General features: G+C 36.9%; 1 protein-coding gene across 4 annotated transcripts in view; it reads left to right on the forward strand.

The window, feature by feature from the left end:
• The window catches only part of Rhbdd1 (rhomboid domain containing 1), a 102538-nt gene that overhangs the window by 47609 nt on the left and 30009 nt on the right, over positions 1-24920 (forward strand). For all 4 annotated transcript variants that reach the window (XM_090354924.1, XM_090354922.1, XM_090354925.1 and 1 more), the window contains 3 exons: positions 2326-2414; positions 4388-4444; positions 9877-10020. In XM_090354924.1, the coding sequence (XP_090211050.1) occupies positions 2326-2414; positions 4388-4444; positions 9877-10020 (290 nt within the window). The remainder of the gene's footprint in view (positions 1-2325; positions 2415-4387; positions 4445-9876; positions 10021-24920) is intronic.

The raw sequence follows: 24920 nt of genomic DNA on the forward strand, positions 1-24920 counted from the left end.
GTAAGCTTCTTAAAACCAGCCATATTTCTTTTTTCATTGGGAGAAGATTCCTACTTTTTTGTAAGTTTTACGATGATCAGTTTTGATCAAATAATATCATAATCTCTTATTTCTGTTTTAAAAATGAATGCCCTTAAATGAAATAATAAGAGCTTAAATTAAAAAGTAAGAACAACTAAATTTATTCAGAAGAGAACTTGTGTAAAAAAAATGCTAGAAGTTGGGTAATACTGTGTATTCTCTGGCATTCCAGCCTCCCTACTCAATTATAATAGGGCAATTAGATTATAACTCAGGCTTCTGAAAACCCATTTAGAGAGATAAGAAATTCATTTTATTATATTGTACTCTAAACTGTAAGTGATATTCAAGATTAATTGTTTAATAGGTTGGATTTTTAAATTGAAATTTTCTTATGTTCTTTCTATATTATTCACCATGAAGGTTAGATTAAAAAGTTTTAAAAACATTGATTTTTAAGTTCTCAGTAAAATTGAAGTTATGACTTTTAAGACTGACCCTAGCCTCTTCTTTGTATCTTACAAAATACCATTTCTGTCCCATTTTCAGAACTAAGTAGAACCATATTTTTTAGGTTAAACAGAGAAATAAGTACAATTTTTTCAGAGAGGAGTCTAAAAAAAGCATAGTTCATACTGTTCTTCCTAGGAAATGGAAAACTAAGTGTTCAGTCTCATGTTTTTATTTTCAGTGTCATCAATACTTATATTAATATCATAATCTGTTATCAATATAGTATTATCAGTATGAACTATTTTACATATGTCCTATGACATGGATATCCATATATGTGATGAAAATAGTAGTTCTCTTAAGGGCTTGTGGCTGGATGCATGCTCTAGCCAAGGTAGAAGCATTGGCTTCGGGCAAGTAGTGGAAGTAACTCTTAACTGGGGCTTTACTTTTGCTATTAAGTCTGGCTTCATGATCAAATTGGATGTGTGGAGATAAATGTATCTGGAAATAAGGTTGGAGGTAAGAGACTGGCAAGGCAAGTGCAGGAAGGCCTGAGTGCATGCTTGATATTCTGTAGGTAAGCCAGCGGATTTCTAAGGATGACAGTGACATGCTTAGGATACTGAAGACAAGGGTGTGGCATGCATTGCACAGTAACTGCAGATCAGTCCAGTGGGTTTGTTTCATTTATTCAACAGGTAGTCACATGGGGCTTGCCTTGTTACCACCACTGAACTTTTCCAAATAATTCAGACAAGAAACATCAACGCAAGGCTAGAAATATAGCTGGGGTGGAAAGAAATGAAAAGGCTGGGAAGTATGTGACAAGTATTACAAGAGGGAGGGTGAAGTTAGGGCCAAGACAAGGTCAGCTTAAGGTGCAGGTCTGTGTAAGGGCATCGTTTAGATGGTGGGAAGCAGCTGGTAATGAAGAAAAATTCTCTGTGTGGGACCCATAGTAATTTCTCAAATGCAGTCTGTGAGATTGTTGAGCCAGTCAACTTCATATTCTCAGGCCCATGTCTAACCCAGAAGTAGCACAGACCCTTAAAAGCTTGTCACTTCGCTAGATAAATGTATTCGAAAATAAATTTTAGGAGCTAGTCTCTCACCCTTGCACTTGAAACAAAAGATACAAGAAATGCCTTTTCTTTCCCCCCCTTTTTTTCCGTTTCACCCAACATTATCTTAATATACTAAAGTTCTTGCTAAAACTTTAAGAAAAAAGTAAAATAAAGAAAAGAAAAAAATATAAATAAGGGTCAGTCTTAGATGCTGGGTTTAAGAAGTATGAAATCAATCCAATGCCTTAATTCATTTTCAAGTTTGAAGTTTAAATATTTTCTTATTTTTGCTGAGTGACTGAAAGACATATGAAAACAAATGTGGAAGCCTGTGAGTATTTTTAGTCTCTTTTGCTGGAATCTCAGTTGCTTTGCTTTCCTTGTCAGTGGAATATAAAAGTGCAGCTGTCTTCTCTACTGTGGACATAGACAATAGCTGGATAGTTGCAGATTTTGTTCTGAACAGAGAAAACTGATTTCATTCATATTTTGTGGTAATGTTGTATTCAGTATTGACAAAATGATTCCACTGCTCTGGGGAAGCTAACCTACCTCTGATTAATGAAGGCTGTTGCATTTTAAATGTGAGAACTGCTATGCCTGGGACTTTGTTTTTTAAGGTAGATGTTCTTTGGACCGTGTTAAGTACTGCTCTGCATAAACGAAGCGATGTAGAGCAAAGCCTGCAGTCCATGACTAATTGACATGCACTGGGCTAATGAGAAGGCAGAATGTCATGAATCAGCAGTTGCATACATTCACAGAGTCTCTGCTTTCCTCCTAGGACTTCCTTCGCTGGGCACCTGGCGGGGATTCTTGTTGGACTCATGTACACTCAAGGGCCCCTGAAGAAAATCATGGAAACATGTACAGGTACAGAACAGCATGTGTTCAGTTTGACAGCAAGTTAGAAGTTTATCTTAATTTTTATTATAAACAGAAGTAATCCTAAGTTTTCTTATGGCTCAGCATAGAAATTTCCTAATCTTTTGTTGTTGTTGTTGGTCATGGGGCTTGAACTCTGGGTCTGGCCCCTCTCCCTGAGCTCTTCAGCTCAAGGCTACCGCCTACCTACTCAACTTTTTTAAACTAAGAAATACTAAGAAAACTGGTGCAGTCTCACATTGCTTTCACAAGAAGATGCAAACTCAAATGTCAGATTTGAGATTTTCTTAAGACAAATGCTAAGTTTGTATTTAAGACTACTTCAGTCCCTAATGATGTTCTATGAAAACCACAATTCTCTCAAGCATGCAGAGAACCAATGTAAGTTTAAGATGAAGCTTCTTTTCTGTCATATCTCATGAATTAGTATATATGCAAGAAAAAGTACAAAGCCAGTGAGCAAGACAGTGGTTTTTATAGGTGGCCAAACCACAACTATTATCACTTGAGGTTGGGCTTCTACTGTTTTTCTTTTTCTTTTTCATTCCCCCCCCTTTAAACTAATGCTCAGTGAAAGCATTTTATTCAGAGATCAACACATTTTAAGCTCTTTAATTTAAAATTTGATACTGGTTTTGACTTGGAAGGGAATTGTTTTGCAAACACTTGTTTTATAGACCATGTGAGTTCCGATATTTCATCTTTTATTCATGGAAAATCTTCAGAGACTATTTTACCCTTTCTTGAACCATAAATAATTTGTTTTCACAGCTTGTGCTGAAGACTGGTATCCTTGAGAACCATATACTATTCATGATATTATGAAGCTTTCTTGACACTGCGCTGTTGCCTTTATTAGCAGGTGCACTCACTTCGGGGTGATTTTTACATCAGTGTTGCACCCACACAGATTCCCCACTTTCCTGCACTGGCCTGTTTCTGTGTTTGCCTTGTGTGTGCTTGTAGGAGGCAGCAGAAGCTGTGTTTATTAAAAATTTCCAATTGTATACTATTTTCAATATAATGTAGTGATGTAACTCTAGCAATGAGTACTGATAATGGAAAAGAAATAGTTCTAGAGACTATTGGTTTTTTTTTTCCCCCTTGGGTCTCAAAACTAATTAATTGGTCATTAAAGCTTTCTGCAGAAATACTGCGATAATTTTAGGTTAGTTCTTGGCTTAATTTTATTGACGATTTTCTTAACAGTTATAACATTTATTTTCCTTTGGACCTCTTTAAGACCTGACTTATTTTTTGTCAAGATATTTTTATATATCAATCTTTTTTGACATAACACAGTAGGTGATATATGAATAACTGAAAAATAAGTTCTGCACAATAAATATTTTCTGGCACTGGTGAAAGGATGTGTTGTAAACTGAGAATTGAAATGACACAGGAATCATGGAAAATGACCAAGCTGCAGAGGCTGCTGTCTGATGGTGCCCAAATGAAGAGGATCATCATGGAGGTCCTGGTTGGCCCTTTCCTCTCTCCATTTAGCTCTACCAAAGTCATTGTTACAGGGACAAAAGTGGGGAAAGTCCCAAGCTAGGGAATTTGGCCCTCCTAACACCCTTTGACAAGGGCATCAAAGCCCAAGTTTAGTACCTTGTGAAGGAAAAAAGAGCACCAATGACTATAAATTAGATCTCAATGACCTACTAACATGCACACACACACATTCTTCTCTACAGGGCTTGCTCCAAAGAAAAGGAGGTTTAACAATTATTTAGAAATCACTTGAGAAAGGGTATCAATGTATGTGAAGTAATGCACCTTCCATCTGGCGAATGTAATATAACCCTCCTATTAATTACAATAAAAAATATATGGAAAAAAAAGAAACCACTTGAAATGATCCTAGCCTTTGTCATAAAGAATATTCTAATTGTTAGAAAGATAAATAGTTAAGTCCTTTGGGCTATCATTAAAGTACTTGTTTCCTTCACACACAGGCATTTTTTCTCCCAATATTCATTACCCAGGATATCAAAACTACTTCAGTAGCTCAGGTAAGAAATTTATTTCATTCAGTACATTTTAACTTGCTTTTAAAATTATTGTATTCTATAATATAGACCTCTCCCTTAATATAACACTTGCTTATGATAGGGTAGAATAGTTGACTTGTTATGTAATTGTTATCTCCAGGTTTCCTAGAATTAGGTGGGGAAGGGTAGCCAAGAAGCATATTTGGGTGGGTTGGCTAAAGGAAGTTGCAATTGTGGCATGGAACAAACTTTCATGATTAGGTATGAAGTTGTTCATCTATGGTATTTATACTAGTACCAAGTTCCTTGATTCTCAATGTGTGGCTATCAGAATGCCACATGGCCCAGCGTAGTACAGGATTTAATGTTTACTCTTCGGGGATTGGTATGACTTTGGCTCTATATGTCTGTTCAGTGTACCTTTTTCCTCATTTTGGAATAGAAAGGTTCTTCTACTCCATTTTATCTTGGAAGTATATAACTTGTTTTTTATTTTGTAGGAGATAACTTAGGAGTGTGCCTTGGATTTCACTAGTCTTTGGAGCCAAACTTTTCAAAATGTCTTAGGAACAGTCTTAGGATTGTCCAGACTTTGGGGAAGGAATTAGTATGTTTTCTATTATATATAGGAAAGTTATACAATGTTAAGGAGACAGACTATTTTACCTACGATCAGTTTATGACTGGACATTGTGAGAGAGAAAGAAATAAAATAGTCCTTGTCTCAGAGTTTATAATCAAGAGAATGAGAATGTAGGCACTGTCATATATTTGAAAATCTGAATCCACAGAAACTAGAACATAATTTTTAAAAAAATGTCTACATGATTCTAATTAAGATCAGTGACAAAAACCATAGCCTTAGACAGCCACACACTGGTGACTCACACTTGTAATCCTAACTACTCAGGGGCTGAAAACTAAGGATCATGGTTCTAACCCCAGGGTGGAAAAGTTTGTGAGTCTTTTATCTCCAATTAACTACACACACAAAAAAAGACTGAAGTAAGGTAATAGCTCAAGTAGAAGAGCACCAAGTTTGAGCAAAAAAGCTCAAGTGTAGAATCTTGGCACTGAGTTTAAACCCCAGTAGGATGTGCATATATGTGCGCATACAAGACACACACAAACACACTCAACAACAACAACAAAAAAAACCCTCTGTAGCCTTGGATGACTGAGGATCCCTAGGGTAAAGGACTTCAGAAATGAGTACTTCATCTGCCCCAAGATGCAGCTTTACTTTTTGAAGGCATGCACCTCATACTTAAAAGCCTAGAGACTTGGTTTGAATGTAGGGACAATAACCACTCACTTGCTTTCACTACTATGGACCACCTACCTAGTCCTAACATCTTACATGACAGTTTAGGAAGGCTAATTAATTTGGTCAGATTCACACAAGTAGAATGAGGACAAAGATGCAAGTCTTGGGTCTCCAGCCCTGATCTTTGCTAGCATATAGGGAGGCATATGAGCTAGGTGGTCGGCTAGTTTAACCTTCCAAAATACTGCAGCGCTACTTATTGCCTTTCCTCATTTGAGAGAGAGAGAGAGAGAGAGAGAGAGAGAGAGAGAGAGAGAGAGAGAGAGAGAGAGAGAGAGAGAGAGAGAGAGAGAGAGAGAGAGAGAGGAGAGAGAGAGAGATAGGGAGGGGGAGAGAGAGAGAGAGAGCTGCTCATTCTTTGAGAAGAGAGCAACAGGTCTGTTCTTTTCCTCTTTCAATATGGAAGAGACATGTAGACATTTCAGGCAGGGACCAAAGAATTCAGGGCAAGAATAGAAGCCCCTTTAAGCTCTCTTTTTGATTCTTTGTAAGATTACCATATTTACATTCCTTCCTGGGAAGTGATTGAATTTCTTTAAAGACAGAGCTCCAGAGGCCACGTTGCCATGTTAATGGTCAACTATGGGACTTTTGCAAGAGTATATGTATCTCTGGAAAGTTATGATTTATTTTAATATGGCTGTCTTCAGCTGCAAAAGTCTATCTAGGTCAGAAAACCTCATGGATGTTTAAAAAGCTGTTACCAATTTTTTTAATCTCAGTTGTTTCTTGATCTCCTTTGCCAGGAAATTCTGGTATGTGTATAGGGAACAGATGGAGTAGTTAATAGAGTAATGATAACCAGAGTTTCCTTTAATACCGAGGCACAGGACACAGCTAAAAAAGAACATTCAAAAGTATTCATCACAGGCTATATCTTAAAAGATCTTTCTCTTAAGTGTTTGATCGTTAAAGTTTTCCAGTAATGAAGATTGGACCAGTACAAGAGATATAGCAAATTTTTGGTACTTGGAGACCTGTTTTCATCCTAATAGATATTGATGAGATATTTTTTGGTCTTGCCAAAGATTGCTGGTTGATAACAGAGGATGTTTAACCCCAACAGTCTTTTTTACTTAAGGCACCACTTTCTCTACTCACATTTTGTCTGACAAGTGCCAAGTGAAATTTTATGATATTCTGTTTAGAGTTGTGGACTTTATTTCATTAAAGTACTGACTGCTGGGTTGTTTTTTAAATAAAAACTTGAAGAAACATGTTTTTCTGTATCAAGAAAGTGTTGCCTAAAGTCGCAGCAGGTGTACCTCCAATTAAAACTATATAGATATGGAGTTGGTGTACACATGAGTGTTCAAGATTTTGAATGATTTGAGTGGTTTTATTTGGGGTGTGGGTAGGTAGAAATTCTTAGGCCCTCTATAGTAGAATAATTTCTCAGAGGGATTTAAAAATGATAATGAGTCATGTGGGAAATATCCAATATGCCTTTTGTGTTACTGTAAAATAATTGATGTATCTTAGGGACTTGGGCAGTGTCTCTGGGGATTTCTGAAGAATCCCAATGACTTTTCCCTTTTTCCTTCCCCTCCCTCCCTCCCTCCCTCCCTCCCTCCCTCCCTCCCTCCCTTCTTTCCTTCCTCTCTTTAATGTGTGTGCATGTAGGCACACATGTGCTTGTGTATCTGTCTGTGAAGTAGATGCATTAGGTTTGATTTGATCATCTGCTGGCCTATAAAATGCTCACATTTCAAAGTGAAGAGTATAGGCAGCAAGGTTTGTTCCTCTAATGCCATGCGGGGACAGACTCTCCCTAATGAGGCCTAATCTTATTTACCTCCAGTATCACTAACTGTGATTTGGGGGATGAAGTTTCTAGCACATGAATTGTGAGTCAGGGTATCTCAGTACAGCTGAGATGCTACTGGGTGGTGGACCATTTGCCTAGCTTGTGTGTTCCCTGAGTTTTGTCCTAGTACCACCAAAAATGTGTGTGTGTGTGTGTGTGTGTGTGTGTGTGTGTGTGTGTGTATAAAGTGACACCAATACTTTGCATAATAAATATTTATATACATATAATTATATTAGCTTATCAGCCCAAAGAAGCTTTTTATTGTTTATATGGAAATAAAGAATTCTGTAATTCTTTATGTTATGAATTATAAAGTATTTCTCTTTTAGTTTTGTGTAGTTATAAAGTATTGTACATATAGCTAGTATAAAAATAAATTTCAAAATCAACTCAGGACCAATTGTCAAAATTTCTGAATAAAAAATATCAATTGGAGTCTACTATATGGTCTTCCTCCTTCCCTCTCTCCCTTCCTTCTTTCCTTTCTTCTTTCCCTCCCTCCCTTCCTCCCTTTCTCTCTCTTTCTCCCTTCCCCTCCCTCATTCTTTCTCTTGCAGTTCTGAGTTCAGTTCTTGAACTGAGTGCTTTCTAGGCAGGTGCTCTATCACTTGAGCCATTTCCCAGGTCTTTGTTACTTCAGAAGGGCCTCACATTTTTGCCTGAATTAGCCTGGATCTTCCTATTTATGCCTCCCACATAGCTTGTGTGAAATTATGCACAAGACCTAGCTGTATTAGTTGAGTTGGGAACTCTGTTTTTGCCCAGGCTAACTTTGAACTGTGATCTTCCTGATCTTTACCACCTAACTTGAATTCCAGGCATGAGCTATCATACATGTCTGTATTCTTTTTGACCTGTAGAGTGTTCTTTTTTTCTGTAGTTTTACTGAAGTTAAACTCAAGCATGAATATGTTGAATGATACAATGATATATGACACAAGACAGTAAAATTTAGGATTTTCATAATCAACAAATACTCATCAATTAAACATATGAAACATCTTTCAAAGAGATGACAAGAGAGAGGGGGAAAATTGAACAATACCTTCTCTGTCATGTCAGAATGAGATGGGAAAATATTTCTAAAAAAAACAATTATATAATTGTAAAGCCAATTTAAATAATAAACTCAAATGGACTGAAAAAACTGGTGGAAGTATTTTCCAAAAGTCAACTTTATTATTATTTTATTAATAGGACATAAATGGGATATGTTAGATTGGTATTCTCTTTTTTGTCTGTCTGCCTGCCTGCCTGCCTGCCTGCCTGCCTGCCTGTCTGTCTGACTGCCTGCCTGCCTGCCTTTTTACCAGTCCTGGGGCTTGGGCACTGTCCTTGGGTCTTTCTCAAAGCTAGTGCTTTGCCACTTGAGCCATAGCACCACTTCTGGCTTTTCTGTGTATGTGGTACCCTCGAATTGAACCCAGGGCTTCATGCATGCTAGGCAAGCATTGTGCCACTAGGCTATTCCCAGTCAGTTATTCTTTTTTATTTTATTTATTTATTTTTTTTATACCAGTCCTGCGTGGTGTCTTGGAGCTTTTGTGCTCAAGGCTAACACTCTACCACTTGAGCCTACAGTTCTACTTCTGAATTTTTTGATGGATAATTAAGATAAGATACTCATAATTTTTCCTGCCTAGACTGACTTTGAACTGTGATTCTCAGATCTCAGCCTCCTGAATATCTGAGATTACAGAAATGAGCCACCAGTGCCTGGCTCTAACCTATTTTTGAAAACATTATTAATAGCAACTACAGTCTTGATAAAATTATGACTACAGAGAAATTAGCTTATACATCTCAGTCTTGCTATTATTCTCTGAAGTATGTTATCCGGTATAGAAATTCTGTAGTATATGTGTAAACCATTGGTCTACCTCCCTTGAAGGAACCCCAAGTAGATAAGGCTTTATCCACTGTAGCCACCATTTTCTGAACTCAGGTCAGATCTTCACAAAACCACTCCGTGTACTGAGTAGCTCTAAGCTCAATTCAAAGAATCTACACTGTGTATCAGCAGTATATTCCTATCCCTTCTCCAATACCTCTCACAGCCTTCTGCAGTAGCATCTCCTTTCCTCCTTAGGACCTAGCTCTCATTCATGTCTGAGTGCACATTGGATACTGCAGATATGCTATCAATTACTTCCCGTCCTCATGGAGGCATTTTCTATTTGTCAGTTTTTCTTATCTTGAAGCATTTTACTGTGCTCAAAATACTCATATGAATTTTTGATTGTGTTTATTATAGAAAGTAGGAAATCTGGAACAAAAGTTTTACTATAGTCTATAACATTTTTGTTGTGCCCCTAGGCCACACTGGGTATCAGGATCATTACCCATACAGCAGGCAAGGCTACTACGAAGAGGCTGCCAGGAACTATGATGTGTACACGGCAGGGCTGAGTGAAGAGGAGCAGCTGGAGAGAGCACTCAGAGCCAGCCTTTGGGACCGAGGTAGGACTTTCACACCTTTCTGTTATTTTAAAGCAAGATTCATGTGGTGAGGTGGTCTGAAAAAGGACTATTTGTAGCAAACTGAACTTTAAATAGTTTATGAAAGGGGTGTATAGGTGAAAAAAATTGTGCAGGTTGTGATTACAAAGAATGGGGTGTGATACCATATTTCCAGCAACCCATGCTAAAAAAGTGCCAGACTGTGTGTGTATTGTTAAAGTGGATCTTTTTATAGACCCACTGTACGTGGTGATTTGACATTGAAGTAAAGAAACTTAAAAAAATAATCTTGTGTACTTGGAAAAGGACTCCTTTGGAACTCCTGTCTGTAGAGCAGGTACTGTGTCACTCTATCAGTATTGTCCATAAATTTCCTATAGTTTGCCATGAGAATCATATGCAACTAGGATCCAAACTCAGCTATGAATTCCACTCAGTCTCTCTGCACGCAGAGAGGCTAGGAATTTTTATTCCCAAAAGGCATTCCAGAAGATTTATCTTTATAAATTGATATGTGAGAACTGATAAACTTACTCTTCCATGTTTGTTCTGGGTTTGGATTATGAGGTTGAGTATTCCTGGTTTTGTTTTGTTTTTTTGGTTGGTCGTGGGGCTTGAACTCTGGGCCTGGGCTCTTCAGCTCAAGACTACCTCCCTACCCCTGGGCATGGGCATTGAACTCTTCAGCTCAAGGCTATTGCCCTACCCTTGAGTCACAGCCCCATTTCCAGTTTTTTAATGGTTAATTGGAGATAAGAGTCTCAGGTACTTTTGTGCCTGGGCTTAAATACGGTGTCATAATAGTCTGAACAAGAAATAAAAACCTAGCTTGTGAAGATGGCAGATGTGTAGAAGTGATCATATATTTCTCAGGTGAAGAGGATCAGAACTGTGAGGTATCAGTATTCTATCACTATATGGCAAATCACTCTGAAACTTGTGGCTAGAATCAGTAAACATATATTCTTGCTTAAGTATGTGTAGATTGCCTGGCACTGGTATCTCAAACCTATAATCCTTGCTATTCAGGAGGCTGAGATCTGAGGGGCAGGTCAGCCTGGGCAAGAAAGTACGTGAGACATTGATTTCCAATTTACCAAAAACAAAACAGAAACTGGAGGTGAAGCAGTAGCTCCAGTGGTAAAGCACTAGCCTTGAGGAAAAAAAGCTGAGTGCCAGCACCCAAACCTGAGCTCAGATCTCAGTACTAAGCATGCACACAAAAATGTGTGCAGATCAACTGACTACCTTGTTTCACTGGCAAGCTACAATCTATTCAATGGTCAATTGGGCGCTGGCCTCATGTACATGTCTGACAGTTCTCATCCAGCAAGTTTTCCTGGCTCTGGCAGTCAGTGGCATATTTCTAGAAGTAGGTATGGGAACAAGCAAGGCTTGTGGTAGCACAATGGCAGTTCCATACTATAGCATCACCAAAGCAGGTCACAAGAGCAGACTCACTGGAGAAGGAAAGACTCTCTTGTTGGAAGAATAACATGTCACATGCAAAGGTTCTGGAGAGCTGGAGAGGTGGAGAATCACTTATAGTCAAGGAACTGCCACTGTCACAGTCACTAGGAGCACACTTTAGTCCTGGGCCCTGGGGCTTGTATTTCAGCCAGTTCTCATGATGATTCCTATGGAGGTTGAGTGATTATGGGGGGAAACAGGAAATAGGAGATAAGTCATCAGGCAGTGCTTCTCAGCGTGGTCTTTGTACAGCCATCTCCATCTCTTACACTAACTTCAAATGAATCCCAAGAGCCAGGAACTTGAGAAAAAATTTGGAATCACCTGTTGGAGAGTAACACTGAATTACTAACTTCTGTTAAGAAAACACGTAAGCCTAAAAGCAAAGCTTCCAAAACAGTCAATAATGAAAAGTCAAGGAAAAATCAAGTTCATTGAGGTGATATGGAATGTAGAAATATCTCCGTGTGAACTGTAGCCCAGAGAAAGGAAATGCAATTTCTTTTTAATCTTGTGGTTGTACATCTGAGCATTTGTTCTATGCCCCTATTGTGGATGGAAGTTAGCAGTAGTCAAGTTATTGAAATTTTTTGTTGCTGTGGTAGCTGACGAGATACCTGAGAAAAGCAACATAAAGGAGGAATGATTTATTTTGTCTCATAATTTTAGAGGTTTCAATCCAAGGTCGTCAGGATCCACATTAGATTCATTATTGTTATTATTCAGGTGATATTCACTAGGGTTATAGTTACATAAGTCAGATAAAGAATACATGCTTTCTGAAGAATTTCATCACTTCTGTCACTCTCCCAGTTTTTCCCTTCAGTCCCCACCCACATGTCATCTAGCTCATTTTCAGCAGTATCTAGTGTCACTGCTGCATTTGTTTACCCTTTGTCCCTCTCTTGTGTTCCTCCCTATTTTCCTAAAGATAAATGATGAACAAATAAGACATAAGGACAACAGCCCAATGATGACTTTATTATGAAAGGTGAAATGATGAAAATAATTCATCCTCGCTCTGTACCTCTGAGTCATAAAGAATAACTCCACACTCACAAAAAAAAGTCACATTTTTTCCCACTAAACAACTATTTTAGGCTGAGGCAGAAACAAAACAGCTGGCTTCAAAATATCTCAGAAACAGTCTTCTTGTCAAGCAAGTCTTATAGTCTCTGATGTATTAAAAAAACATGTTTTGGTGAACGTAACTGTAACCCCTCTATACCTTACCCCGACAATAAAAAAACACGCTTATTTTTAAAGCAAAGAACTTATTTTAATTTCATTGTGTTGTTTTAAGGATAGGATGATAAACTAGAAAAATTAATCAAAGTAAAGGTAATAAAAACATCACTCTATTTCTATTGCTATTCGGTATATGTTCTCTTCTACTTTTGCATAAAGGGATTTTTTAGACAATAGGATTAAGTTTATGAAAACATTACTGTTATATTTTGAAATCTCTTGACTACATGATTAATTGTTTTGGCCTATTGCTAAATAACTAAAATAACTAAATATTTAATTATTGAGCGGAAAAATTACTGTTAACTACTTACATTAGCATAATAAAAACATCTTAATATTGATTAAAGTCTCAAAGACATGCTAACTTCCTTTTCATCAACAAAACGTAAGACCTTTCTTTTGATAGTCTCATGAGAGGAACACAAAGGTTCATATCTACGTGCATCTGATTATATAAAATCTATAATAATTATCAAAATGTACTCCAGGAAATGGAAATAAGAGGGTTTTTTTTCATCTTACCACATGTTATATTGGTAATGGTACGGGCATTTCTGTATACCACTGAGGAGAATGTCAATTAGTAGAACCTCCTTGGAAAGCATTGAAAATACACAACCACGACCTTTATTTTCATTGATTTCTTGATAATAAATCTACCCATTGAAGCAGTAATAGAGCTGTATATCCAAAATTTGTAAATCAATTCTTTACTTCATAAATATAATATAAACTTGAGTAGTTTGAAATTTGTACAACAGTGTGAACAGAGTTTAAATTGTTTATAATTTAGCTATAAAATAGACATTTGCATTTATGAAAAATGATATTTTGTAAAATGAAAACATAATTATCATTATTGAATAAAAACAAGCAAGGTATAAATTGTTTGCACCTTAGATCAGAATTTTAATGCAACTAAAAGAAAATACTTTCCAATTGAAAAATAAAGAATGAATGCCATTAAAAAGTCTTGTAATGTCTTAATAAAATAATGAAAATGTGAAAAATGGGTTGTTTTTTTTCCAGTCCTGGGGCTTGAACTCAGGACCTGAGCACTGTCCTCGGGCTTTCCCAAGGCTAGCTCTCTACCATTTGAGTCACAGCACCACTTCCAACTTTTTTTTTTAATATGGTGTTTGTTTTTTTATTAAAGAATTTATTAACGTAGATTTTTACATCATTTTTTATTTTTATTTTTTTAATATTTTTTATTGTAATTAATAAAAGGGTTACATGATATTTACCAGATAGAAGTTGCATTAATTCACATACATTGATACCCTTTCACATGTCTTGGTACCCATTACCCTCCCCCCACCTACCCCCCAATTTTTACATCATTTTTTAAATGACAAGTTTAACAAACAAGTGTTCAAGGAGGGAATCTCTATTCATTTCCAACTTTTTCTGTGTAGGTGATACCCAGAAATCAAACCCATGCTAGGCAAGCACTCTACAATTAGGCCAAACTCCTGGGCCCGAAAAATGAGTTCTAAGAAAAATAATGTTTAAAGTAATATAAACATTTTATAAAGCTAGTTCTTTTGCTATCATGCTATTTTATATGTATTTCAAGAAGTCTCTTTAGGTTACTTTTCTTAAAACTAATTCCATATGCTTTTTAAAAGCATTTATTGAAAATAAAATTCTGTGGTCAAGGAAGTTTGGAGCTTAATAAATTGGTTCCTTAATTGCGGAACTAATCTTAATCATTTAAATGTGGCTCTTCAGGGGACTATAGCTTGCACTGCTTCCCAAACTTATTTGAATGGAGAACTCTGTGTGTAGTGGGGTGGTACAAGGAGGAAGAGGTGTGAGAGTTGTTTTGGCTGAACCTTTTGAAAGTGTTTACAGGCACCTTGTTACTTTAAAAAACCATTCTGCTATTTAGGCATACTACCATTGTATCAAAGTCAATTGAAATGAATATCTTAATAACATCTAATATTAATTCAAATACAGAACTTCCCAGTTTAAAAAAGTCTTTATAACTAGGTTTCCCAATTTTGCATTGCCTTTTTTTTAATATAAAAACTATACCCTCTTATTCTTTTGGAAATTAGTCCTATTAAACTGTAGAAATTTCACATTTTGATTGTTTCTTCATGGTGCCATTTGATTTTTTTTTTCTTCATCCCCTGTATTTCATGTATAGAGAAGCACTTATATTCGAGGACTTAGACTTGAGTTAAAACATTTTTTAGCACAATGTCATAGATAATTTTGTTTTCTTCATAATGCAGCATTTAATTTGCACTGCTAAGTTTGAGCACTGGGTTTAGGTGGCAAGTGACAAATCTCTCAGTTGGCAAAGGACATTTCTTCCCTTTCCTGTTAACATGTCTTGTATGAGGCAATTTATTATCACTCTATGATTGTCCTATTTCCCAAGACCCTTTTAACTAATTGTTTTTGTAGTATCAATAATCTTGGCAAGATTATCAGTGTCATTAGGTTGTGTGGTAATATTTTATCTCCTTTTATTTTTTATACTAAAATATGCTCCTTTATAGTATAGTTATGTGAGTTTCAACAAGAATGAAGTTCTCTTCTCAAAAAATCAAGACAGAGCAGTTGTATCACTCCAAATATTCTTTCTCACTCTCCCTATGCCATCTGCTTCACCCAGACACTGCTTAGTCATCATCATCTTCAGAATTATGCTTTCTCTGGATGTCATGGTAATGGAATCATAGTATTTCCCTTTTGACTTCTTTCACTTCACCATGCTAAGTGCATTAAAAATGTATTACCTTGCAGCTGGTTGCGTGGCCTAGTGGTAGAGTGCTTGCCTAGCGTGCATGAAGCCCTGAGTTCGATTCCTTGGTACCACATTCACAGAAAAGGCCAGAAGTGGTACTGTGGCTCAAGTGGTAGAGTGCTAGCCTTGAGAAATCCCAAGGACAATGCCCAGTTCAAGCCCCATGACTGGCAAAAAAAAAAAAATTCCCTTTTATGAAGTGCCAGGGCCAGCCGGCAGCAAACCAGGGTTCGCAGATTGGGGTTCCTGAAATAGGGGGCAAGGACTAGGAAGAAATAGAAGAGAGACAGACACACCGTTTCTGTTTATTCTTTTTTTTTTGTTTCTGTTTATTCTTTAATTCTTTCTTTAGTTGAAGGACCTTTTGGTAGTTTCTAGACTTGTACTTTAGGAATTAATCTGCTAGAAAAATTCACATGCGATTTATTTGAGTGAACATAGTTTGTTTTTTTGTTTGATTTTTAAACTTTATTTCAACGTAACTATGATTACAGAAATACACTCATATCGGTTAATAGAATGCAATTAAGTTTAACTTATCCTATACAATTTCAACCAAAAAATTGATACATGGCTTACAATTTTTTTAAAAACTTGCCATTTAAAAAAAATCTACTACAAATGTATAAAAAGATCCTGCCTCAAATGCTGCTAAAGAAAGCAGCATGAACCTTTGGTTTGCCTCAGAAAAATAACAAGTATTGCACTGTAAAAGTTATAAAATTGGTGCAACAAAACATTGTTACATTGCCAGTTTACCAAGTTTGGTAACTACTGGATGTGGGCGGCAGCCTATGTACACATAATGAGCTATAAGAGCCATCTAATTTAATTGATATTGCAGATATATTATAAAATCTATACAAACCAGGATTCAGATAATTTCTTAAATCTGAATTAACATTATCAATTAGCTCACTTCATCTGTTGAGGTGAATAAGGACACTACACACAATGCTAGAGTTTTTTCTGCCATATGCAATGAAGAAAATTGAATTTCCTCCTTAGCTATCAGTCCAGAAAAGAGTATACTAAAAGCAAGGTATTTCTTTCATTGTCAACATTTGAGGTCAACTTGGGTTTTAATTTGAATCAGCACTCACATGCAAAGCAGTGACCACACAACTTTAGAAATGACTTGAAAAAGTAAAACACTCCACCTTGGAAGACATCCAGTCATAGTTATAGGAAGCTTTATCAGACAACTTAGCCCCTTAGGAATTACACCTCAATTTTTAAACAGTAGCCCCCAAATAAGAAGCAGCTCTGAAAAAAAATACATAACTTAAAATATCTTGAAAAACAAAGTGAATTTAGTTAAAAAATAATTAAGAGATACATTTTCATAAGCCTATGCATAAGATTAAGTTTGTAATCTATTCTAACATTTCGTTTATGGGTGAACATAGTTTTTAAGAGTGGGCTCCTGGGTTTGTATAGTCACTGTATATTCAACTTTGAAAGTCACTTTCCAACTGAGTTTCAAAGGGTTGCACTGATTTTTTATTTCCACTGAAATATGAGTTCCTCTTGTTCTAGATCCTTCTCTGCACTAAGAATTTTCAGGGTTTTTTTTTTTGTAGCCATTCTAATAGTTCTATAATGGATATCATTCTCTATTTTTATTTTGCAGTTCTCCAGAGAAAAAGTGTGTTCCTTCCGATGTGTTTATTTACCACCTATATGGCTTCACTGAAATTGATCATTATTTTGTTTATTAGGCTGTTCTCCCTGTGCTTTGAATTTTCTTTTTATATTCTAGATATAATTTCTTTATCAGACATGTGATTTGTAATTATTTTCCCCTCAATCTTTCCATTTTCTTTTTTCTTTCTTCCCTTCCCTTCCCCTTCCTTCCTTCCTTCCTTCCTTCCTTCCTTCCTTCCTTCCTTCCTTCCTTCCTTCCTTCCTTTCTTTCTTTTCCTTCAGTTGTGGGACTTGAACTCTAGGCCTGGGCAATGTCCCTGATTTCTTCAGCTCAAAGTTACCGCCCTACTCCTTGAGCCACAGCACCACTTCTGGCTTTCTGGTGGTTAATTGGAGATGAGTCTCATGGATTTTAGTGCCTGGGCTGGCTTTGAATCTCAATCCTCAGATCTCAGTCTCCTGAGTAGGTAAGATTACCAGTGTGAGCCACCGTGCCTGGCTTCCATTTTCTTAATAGTGTCTTTTGTGATACAAAAAGATTTTAATCTGGATGAAGTACAATTTGCCATTTTTCTTTTGCCAGTCCTGGGCTTGAGATCAGGGCCTGAGCACTGTCCTTGGACTTTCTCAAGGCTAGAGCTCTACCACTTGAGCCTCAGCACCACTTCCGGCTTTTTTTTTTCTATATGTGGTACACGGAGGAATCGAACCCGGGTCTTCATGCATGCTAGGGAAGCACTTTAACCACTAGGCCAAACTCCCGGCCCCGCCATTTTTAATATTAAAGATCTTAATTCTGTTTCTAAGAGAATTATTTTTCCTAACCTAAAAATATGGGAAAACTCCATATTTTCTTCTAGCTGTTACTTAGTTTTACAGTTCACATTGAGATATATAACTGATTTTAATTTAGTTTTAAAATATTAGGTATGAGGGGCCGGGAGTTTGGCCTAGTGGTAGAGTGCTTGCCTCACATACACGAATATCCGGGTTCGATTCTTTGGTACCACATACATAGAAAAAAGCCAGAAGTGGTGCTGAGGCTCAAGTGGTAGAGCTCTAGCCTTGAGAAAGTCCAAGGACAGTGCTCAGGCCCTGAGCTCAAGCCCAGGACTGGCCAAAAAAAAACAAAAAAAATAGGTATGAATTGAGGTTTATTTCTTTGAACTTCTATTTCAGTAGCATTTGTTGAAATGATTGCTATTTTTTCATTAAATTGCCTCCATGTTTTTGTCAGATGACATCTGATTATATTTACATGAATCTCTTTCTGTGGTCTTATATTCTGTTGCAGTGATCTATGTGGAAATCTATCCCTTCAACAATACTACACTCAGATGTCAACAGATGTAGAGAGTCTTAAAATCATTGAGCACAAAGCCTTCAACTTTAATTTTTCAAAAATGCTGTGGCTCCTTGTTTCTTCTTCCTTAAATTGTAGAATATTAATACCCACTAGGAATTTTGCTAAACTCAGTTGGGAGAGAATTAACCTGAGTGTTAATGAGCTTTCCAGTGCATTAACAGAGCATATTTCTTCATTTGTTTGCATTTGCTTTGATTTCTTTGACCAGTGTTTTATAATTTGGAATGTAAAAATTCTCTATTTTTTCTAAATATATACTATATTGTAAGTGACACTTTTTAAAAATATTTTTATGTCTATTGAAATGTTGATATACTTTTCCTTTTTCAGTTGGTTAACATATTCAACTATGTCAGTTCCAAAATTGAAATAACTTTGTATACTATAGTCTATCCTGCTAAAAATGTCATATGAGAAGAATATTCTGCTACTCTTACATGGAACATTCCATAAAGGATAATTAGAAGAACTTAGCCAGTATTATAATTCAGGTCTCGTAGATCCCTGATTGTTTTCTGCTTGTTTTGTTGAGTTCAGTGATTATTTTGAATTATACAGAATTAGTATGAATAATACTGAATACAGATTGTTGTTGTGGTTACTCTGAAACCACTAAAAGTTTCCAGTTCCCTTAGTGTTACCCAGCCTTTAGGATGAAGATGTATTTGCCTGGTGCTTTTTCTCAATGCAAGCTTGAACTTTATTTCCAGGTCCTCCTTATATTCTGTGACCACTTTCGTTCTCTTCCCTCTCACTTAAGCCTCTCAGATGGAGCACTGCTCTTACTTGTTACTCCATGCCTCTTGTCTGGTGGTGAGAAGCAGATGGAGGTGTGTGATGATTAATTCTTGCTCAGGGACAGTTGTGGTATCGCTGGGGTTTGGCCCGTGGGACCTTCTAAATGTTCTACTAGTTCAAGTAGGACTAGTTGTGTTTCTACAGAAAAAAAAAAACGAATGTTTGCCCTTCCTTCAGGCTTCATAAAGGCTTCCATTCCTTCAGTGGCTTCACCAAGATGACAAAGGACAGGACTCTGCTTTCTCTGGACTCTTACTTATCTTTTGTGAGACCAGCCCGCAGGTCCACAGCACTGATGTTTGTTCTCTGAGCGAGAGGGACGCTGTTTCCAACTTTCAAGATCCCAGCTGGCGAGCAGAACTTTCCTATGCTTCACTGCAGTCTAAATCTGTTCCTTCTCTATTAATTTTCCAAGCTTCTTCATTTTTAAACTTAAGAGGATCTCTTCCTCATGAAATCAATAGAAATTATAATAAGACACGTAAAACATATTTAATTCTTTGATTCCAGGCTCAGTATTAGTGTGATTATCACCAATAATGCTGAGATTTGAAAGAGACAACTAAGAGAAATTCATTATGGTAGAAAGAATGCTAATCCTGCACAATTAGTTTCAGGTTTTTTGCTAGTCAAATATAAAGGTAATTAAAAAATCAAGGTAGCAAGCTTTTAACCTCAGAATTTGCTGTCATCATGTTTCCTCATAGTACCTGGCCACAATTACAAGTCTTCCTGTGCATGCCAGGAGTAATAATACTTAAGCAGCCTTTGTAGAAGAAATGGCAAAATCTCTATTATTTGAAGGACTTGCACATTTCCTGTTAACAGAATTCTTGTCTTGTTCTGTTGGCAGTCTCAGCTCTTGTAAATCAGTCCAAGAGGCAGCTGATAGCATCATAATAAAAAAAAAAATAAGAACCATCTTTTTCTTTGAGTCAAAAAGCAGATGCCAACTAGACACATTAGCACAGTGCATTTTCTCTTTCTCTTTCCTACTCCTCACTCCCTGTAATTTGTGGGTGTTTTTTATTGTTGTTTTTCTCAGTAGCCTTGCCACCAAATTTAGCTGGCACTTGATACAAAGCCCTGTCCTTTTCAACTTCAAGTCTGTCACCTCTGTCCTGGATAAAGCTGGAAATCCTCACTGACGTGTGGAAAAACTTGTACTTCTCCTAGACCCTTCTGAAAGGCAAATGGCTGTCTTGTAAAAATCAGGAAGAGCTGTCATTCCCCATCCACGCAGTGCGCCATTGGGTGCTTCTAGCCATATGTGAAAGTATGGTAGGAGATATTACAAAGGTCTTTGCTGACTGCACTTTGTCTCCTCTTAGTCTTTATATGTAAAACTGTGTGTGTGTGTGTGTGTGTGTGTGTGTGTGTGCACCAAATGGAAATAGTATGTAGATTCAAATTCATTTTTTGTTGCTTATTAATTATTTGATAATATGTTTGAATCCTGTTTATAAGCATCATTGGCAGTATGAGTTAAATTTTAAAAAGAAAGGCAATTGTCTGCAAGCAGTTGCAGTGTAGAACAGTACTTGCTTTTATTACTGGTTTTTACTTGCTACAGTTTATGTTGGAAGTATTCATTTTACTGAAAAAGCTCTACCTTTTATATATTTATTCCAGTCTGTTAAACATGTATATTACCATCCAGGAAGAGAAAGAAGAGAGTGGCCCCGAGTTCCTATTATGGAAGGTAGCCAACTGTTTTTTTTTTTTTTTTGTCCATCATGATCCATTGTGGGGCATGAACTCTGGGCCTGTGTGCTGTCCTGAGCTCTTCAGCTCAAAGCCAGCACTCTATCACTTGAGCCACAGCGCCACTTTTGTTTTTCTGGCAATTAATTGGAGATAAGGTTCTCACAGACTTTCCATGCTTGGACTGACTTTGAACCGAGACCCTCAGATCTCAGCCTCTTGAGTAGCTAGGAGTGTGTGAGCCACTGGTGCCTGGGGGTAGCCAACTCTTGTTTAGGTTCTGGGTTGTACGTGACTAAGTCTTCACTAACTTAGAACAACACATTTCACTTACTTTTGTCCACAGCTGTTTTGCTATTTAGAATGGTTTGGCTGTGACACACAAAACATGTGTTGAAATTTGCTTCCTGCATGTGACCTATGAGAGGTGATTAAGAGGTGTCGCCACCTTTCTAGTAGGAGTGAATTCTTACTCTTGCCTCACTGGATAGGCTGCCCAGAAAGTGGGTTGCTCTCCATGGATGTACCCTTCATCCCCGGGCACCTCTTGCTCGTCCATATGTACAGTGGGATGAGGCTTCTTGAGGTCTTCACCAGCTCCATGCCTAGGGCCCCAGCTTTCCAGTTTCCCTTGGGCTAAAACAACAGAAAACAGACTAAGACACTTGTCCATATATATATATTTGATTACATTTTTTGTTTGATTGATTTTCTTTTATTTTTATTTTGCCAGTCCTGGGCTTGAACTCAGGGCCTAAGCATTGTCTTTGGGCTTTCTCAAGGCTAGAGCTCTACCACTTGAGCCACAGCACCACTTCTGGCTTTTTCTATGTATGTGGTATCAAGGAATCAAACCCTTGTCTTCGTGCATGCCAGGCAAGCACTCTACCACTAGGCCAGACTCCCAGCCCCATGATTTCATTTTTTTTGCCAGTCTGGGGCCTTGAACTCAGGGCCTGGGAACTATCCTTGGGCTTTCTCAAGGTAAGAGCTTTACCACTTGAGCCACAGCACCATTCTTGGCTTTTTGCTATGTATGTGGTACTGAGGAATCGAACCTGGGTCTTCGTGCATGCTAGGCAAGCACTCTACCACTAGGCTAAACTCCCGGCCATGATTTCATTTTTTAAGCAAAAATATAAATTTTTAAAGTGTGAAATAAATAATTTATACTGGGAAGAAATGTCCTTCTTATACAAAATTTCAAATGCCTCAGAGGAGAGACACGCACGCCCCTTATAGTGCTCATTGTTAACAAGGTAAGTATTGCGCTGTCTGTTGCACCATCATTTACCTTTACTAAAAATGGTAGCACACAGGTGTTAGAAAATAATGATATTTTATTTAATTAAGTAATTATTTTTCCACTCCTGGGGCTTGAACTGGGTGCTGTCCCTGAGCCTCTTTGTGTTCAAGGCTAGTGCTCTACCAGTACTCTCTTGTCTAGGCTGGCTTTGATTTGTGCTAATCAGATCTCAGGTTCCTGATTAACTAGGATTACAGTTGTGAGCTACCTGTACCCAGCAAGATGGCAAAATTTTATGCTGAGCCTTAACATATTACCTTAATTCTTTGTTACTAGCAAGAATTTGTGTGAGAATTTTCCCTGATGTCTCCTCTAGCTCCTTTAAGCGATCTCACTCATATTTACATGCTTTCTCCACCCATTTTACTGAGTTGTGATGCTAAAGAGAGAAAAAAAAAGTCATGTGTGGTTGCCATTTATTGTAGAATGACATATTCAGCTCTTAGAGTGGTTTAGTTGCATCACATGGCACTTCTCCAAGGATCCAACACTATGTATACTTGTGTTGTAGTTTGTTGTGGAAGCCAGATGTGAAGTCATACATAGTGTACATTTCAACAATGTCATTAGAGGACCAATGATATTCTTATGTCACATCTGTGTTATTTAAATCCACTTTTGTTTTTATATGGACACATTTGTGCAAAGTCATTAAGATGACTGTAAATACTAAGCTAATTTAAGCAGCATTATAATCACTTGCTTTGGAAAATCTTAAACAGCTTAATTGCACTGCAGTAGGAGACAGGGTAAATAACTCATCATATACAGTAATATGAGCCAATATATAAAGAAGCAAGTCCACAGTGTGTCCTATAAGAAGAAGGATGTAAACAGTGATCTTGTAAGAGTAAAACATCAAAAATCATTTGTTTTTGTCAGGTTTACTAACTGCTAATAAAACTGTTGTGTTAATATTTAGCAAAATGACACTTATCTTTTGAGACTAAGACTTATATAAACAACTCTTGTTGTTTATGTGCAAGCATATTCTTGTTTGACTTATCTCTAATTCTGAAATATTTACAAAATCATTTACATTTACTGAGATAAAGGTGTTATAAGAATGAACCCATGCATTACCAAATATTAAGTACTTCTATTCCCCTCAACAGGATTCCATCTCATTTAAGGGATAAACTTGTGTTTTATACTGGAATGCAGGGAGAACTGTACTTTATCCATTTACCTGCAGCTTCTTTGGGACGCTTGTGACAGGGCAGGGAGACTGAACAGAACCTTGAACATCTGAACTAGGATCTCTCATGAGTATCTCACCTTTTTTTTTCTTCTGTGATCACTTCTTTCCTTTCCCATTTCTTCTCTAAGCTTTTCATGCTAAACTGATCCATGCATATTGTATAAGAAGGCTAAGAATTCCTGTTATTGGCTCCCCTGATTTGCCACAGTTCCTTTCCCTTGACTTTTCTTTTTCTTTGTTTTATAAGTAAACTATACAGATCATATATAGAGACCCCAGTGATATTTTTTCATACACATGCAAACATATAACCACAGGGTAAATCTTTTTCTGACTTCTCTTATTGTAGGTTAATTTCACTTGTTCTAAGTACTCATTATCACTATTCATTGGACAAACATAAAAAACAAAACCATAAAAAATAGCTAAAACCTAAAAAAGCAGGTACTACTAAGTGCATGTAAAGATGAGAGACAAATAGAACACTCTCATATATTAGTGTAGGGCTGAGATTAACAAAATAGAACCATTAATTTGAAAACTAGTCATTTCTCGTCAAGTTAAATTATGTCTGTCATATGATCCAGCATTTTTACACCCATAATCTAATAGGAAAATAAAAGTTCACATACAGAATGTTCACTATCTTTATTCACAATAGTCCTAAACTATAAAGTTACAATTATTTTTTTCTAGAGGATTACAGAACACTCTAGATTTTGTCCTATTTCAAAGTTTCCCTATCATTTGAGAACCCGGGCAGTAGGCAACTCATTTGTTTACAGCTCACAAAAGAAAAAAAAGCTTTGCAACTCTAACTGAATTCAGCCTTTTCATTTCTGTACCCAACAGAAGGTCATGGGTGCTTAAGAAGCAGAGGTTGGGTGGTCAAAGGGGATTGTGGTGCACTCTTTGTGGAGAAACATGTTTGTATTACAAAATACAGGTTGGTATTGTTAGAAACTATACTAAAATAGCATTGCATTGAGGATTTTTTTAACCAATAAAAATAAAACAACCCAGAACCCAATAGTTTCCCATTTTCATTTCAGTGAGACTAAAAGGAAACCATTTGCTTTTGGCTAATGTAATGTTGAAATAAAATAAAATGTAACTAGCCCATGGACATTAAGGGAGATAAAGTGTTTAATAAGTGTTTCCTAGAAGAAATGACATTTGGAGAGAACACCCGCTGTCTTCATTATATCTTAAATAAACTGTGTCTCTGGGGGCTGGCAGGGCCTTTCTTTGTCATATAGTGTTGTGATAAAGATAAAGTTTAAACCTCAAGTAATTTACTGATATGCAGAGGATGCTTTTTTGGTGAGGCGGGAAATAAGCCACTGACTATATAATGCCATCCCAGCAAAGCTCATTTTAAGCATACTTTGAG

This window comes from Megascapheus bottae, chromosome 21 (assembly GCF_031878675.1).
Source record: "Megascapheus bottae isolate mThoBot1 chromosome 21, mThoBot2.hap1, whole genome shotgun sequence".
NCBI lineage: Eukaryota > Metazoa > Chordata > Mammalia > Rodentia > Geomyidae > Megascapheus > Megascapheus bottae.